Source organism: Rhamphochromis sp. 'chilingali' (genome assembly GCF_963969265.1).
Source record: "Rhamphochromis sp. 'chilingali' genome assembly, chromosome: 14".
Classification (NCBI taxonomy): domain Eukaryota; kingdom Metazoa; phylum Chordata; class Actinopteri; order Cichliformes; family Cichlidae; genus Rhamphochromis; species Rhamphochromis sp. 'chilingali'.
In genome coordinates, this window is record NC_137941.1 from 27,803,363 (window position 1) to 27,805,982 (window position 2,620).

The 2,620-nt window shown below is 45.1% G+C and overlaps 1 protein-coding gene across 1 annotated transcript; it reads right to left on the reverse strand.

Moving 5' to 3' along the window:
• Nucleotides 1-243: 243 nt before the first annotated feature.
• On the reverse strand, nucleotides 244-2,264 carry LOC308410565 (uncharacterized protein). The gene is made up of 2 exons (XM_080903970.1): nucleotides 1,085-2,264; nucleotides 244-903 (listed from the first exon to the last, which is right to left on the reverse strand). Exons 1-2 carry the CDS (start codon nucleotides 1,850-1,852, stop codon nucleotides 259-261), a joined length of 1,413 nt encoding a protein of 470 aa, XP_080760096.1. The 5' UTR covers nucleotides 1,853-2,264; the 3' UTR covers nucleotides 244-258.
• Between the last annotated feature and the right edge of the window lie 356 nt (nucleotides 2,265-2,620).

A 2,620-nucleotide genomic window follows, 5' to 3' on the forward strand; every position in this document is an offset into this window, starting at 1 on the left:
GATCAGGGGGAACACACTAGTCTTCTTTACATAAAACACTGCAGTCCTTGATTTCCATTGTTTATTCAGAAGGCACATTTACAGGAGACACATTTCCAAACAACCAAAAACGCAAATAGACCTACTCAATAGTGTACATCGCAGTACCATGAATTCAGATGAAGCAAAAAAAAAAAAAACCACAACACAATAATACTGCAATAGAAAAAACACTATACTGTAAACACAAAAAACCATGACAAGTGTGCATAAGTGGGCTCATGGATCCCGCCGTCTGTCGGGGTCTGGCCACAGGACCTCATCAACATCGCAAGCTATGTCCTCTCCCGCTAGGCACCGGGGAAAATACCCTCTTGCATGCCGAAACCATCCATGGATCGCTGTCACCTCAATGTCGCCGCAGGCCTGTTCCATTGCCTGCAGAAGAGGCATGCGGGCATGTGGTTGGCGGTCATATACTCGCCATCTCCAAGCCGAAAAAAATTCCTCAATAGGGTTTAAAAATGGTGAGTAAGGGGGCAAGTATACCACTTCAAATTGATTGTGGTCGGTGAACCAGGCCTGGACCAGAGCAGCCCGATGGAAACTGACATTATCCCATATCACCACAAACCTGGGCTGATCTGGTCTGTTCTGTACAACTATGTTATGGAGAGCATCTAGAAATGTGAGTATGTGTTGGCTATTGTATGGACCTAGCATTGCATGATGGTGCAGAAGTCCTCGAAGGCATATGGCGGCACATAATGTGATGTTTCCCCCGCGCTGCCCTGGGACGTGCACAACTGCCCTTTGGCCAATTACATTACGACCCCGTCGTCTTGTTTTGCTCAGGTCGAATCCAGCTTCATCAATGAAAATGTATTCATGAGGCTGTGCAGCTCCATCCATGGCCATGATCCTCTGAAAAAAAGGGGAACATGTCACTGTACTACAGTGCTACACATACAGCACCCTCACCCCATCACACAGGTACCTGTGTAGCTCTCAGAATAGATCCATGTGGTACTGATATGGTACATATTCAGCTGCTACTGGACTTCACCAATACTCTATTGTAAATGTAAGGGACAGTTACACGTACCCGTACATATTCAGCTCGAAGTCCTTTGACCCTGTCACTGTTCCTCTCGAATGGGACTCTGTAGAGCTGCTTCATGGTGATGCTGTGTTTACCCAAGATGCGTCTGATGGTGGTGATGCTCACATGGTCTATGTTGCTGAACACTCGCCTGTCTGCAAGTATTTTCCGTCGTAGCTGGTGGAGACGGATGGCATTGTCTGCCCTCACTAGGTCCACAACGGCAAGTTCCTGCTGTTGTGTGAACAGGCGTTGCCGTCCTCCCCCAGAAGGTCTTCGGGTCATTCTGGAGGAATACAACCACATATTGTCATCGGTTTGCTTATTTTTCATACAGTACTTTACTGTACGTACTGTGTCATCCACTGTACAACACTGTACTTCAATATGAGGAATCAGCCACTTTGGCTGCAAAAGGAGCATTAGCACCCCGTACACTTGATATGGTAATGTGATATACTGTAGAACAGTGCTATGGAACCATCTGAGTAGAGCAGAAGGTATGGAGGTGAAGACATACCTGTTTTCTAGTCGGAATGTTCGTATTATAGATGCCACTGTGAAGCGGCTTAGATGTGGGTGGACTCTCTGCCCAGCTTCCCTCATAGTCAGGCCATGGTTGATGACATGGTCCACCAAAGTTGCTCTTATTTCATCAGAAATATGGGTCCGTGCATGGCCTCTTCGGCCTCCTCCTCCTCTTCCTCCTCCTCCTCTACCTCTTCCTCTACCTCTTCCTCTTCCTCTTCCTCTTGCTCTCCCTCCATCCATGCTTGCGAAGTTCTTGAAATGGCTACGCTGAGGGCTTTTTGTAGTTGGCTAATTGGTGTTCGGTTTTGCAAGTACGTGCCTTCAGGTGTGTATTTGAGTGGTTGCAATTACCCCATGTGTTTTGTATTTTGGATACATGTGTTTTCCGAATGGCACCCTGACATTTCATTTTGTGAGCGAAGTGTCTTATGTATGAAATAGAGTGTAGCATGCAGGACCATGTGTGTTGCATAAAGGGGTAGGTGTGTTGCATAAAGGAGTAGGAGTGTTGCATAATTGGTACTGGGGTGCAAAGCAGCGCTTTTGTTTAAGGTATGGGTACATGTGTTTGAGGTATGGTAACAAAAGCTTCACGTTGTGTTACTTTAGTCTGAGCATGGGTTTATAGTGTTCAAGCAACGGGCAAAAACTGTAATATTTGCTCAAAGTAACATAGATGTGATTCAAAGATTATTCTGTCAACAGATTCAACAATGGTAAATGATTAATCAATGATAACTGATTATAAGAATACAAAATAAAATATCTCCTGGTCACAACGTCCATGCTTGCTGTGGCATTTATATCACTGGATGCTCGGCTGCATTGCTATAGTGACCCCAGGCACAGTAGGTGATACTCAATTTCAGTGAAAAACTAGATGCCCTAAGTCACGTTAAGCCAATTTGAGTAGGTACAAATGTAAAAATGGCTTACGGTATGCAATTTATCAGTTCCAAAAAGTACAATTGTAGAAATACCTTGCATCTCCAGAGCCAATCCGAGTCA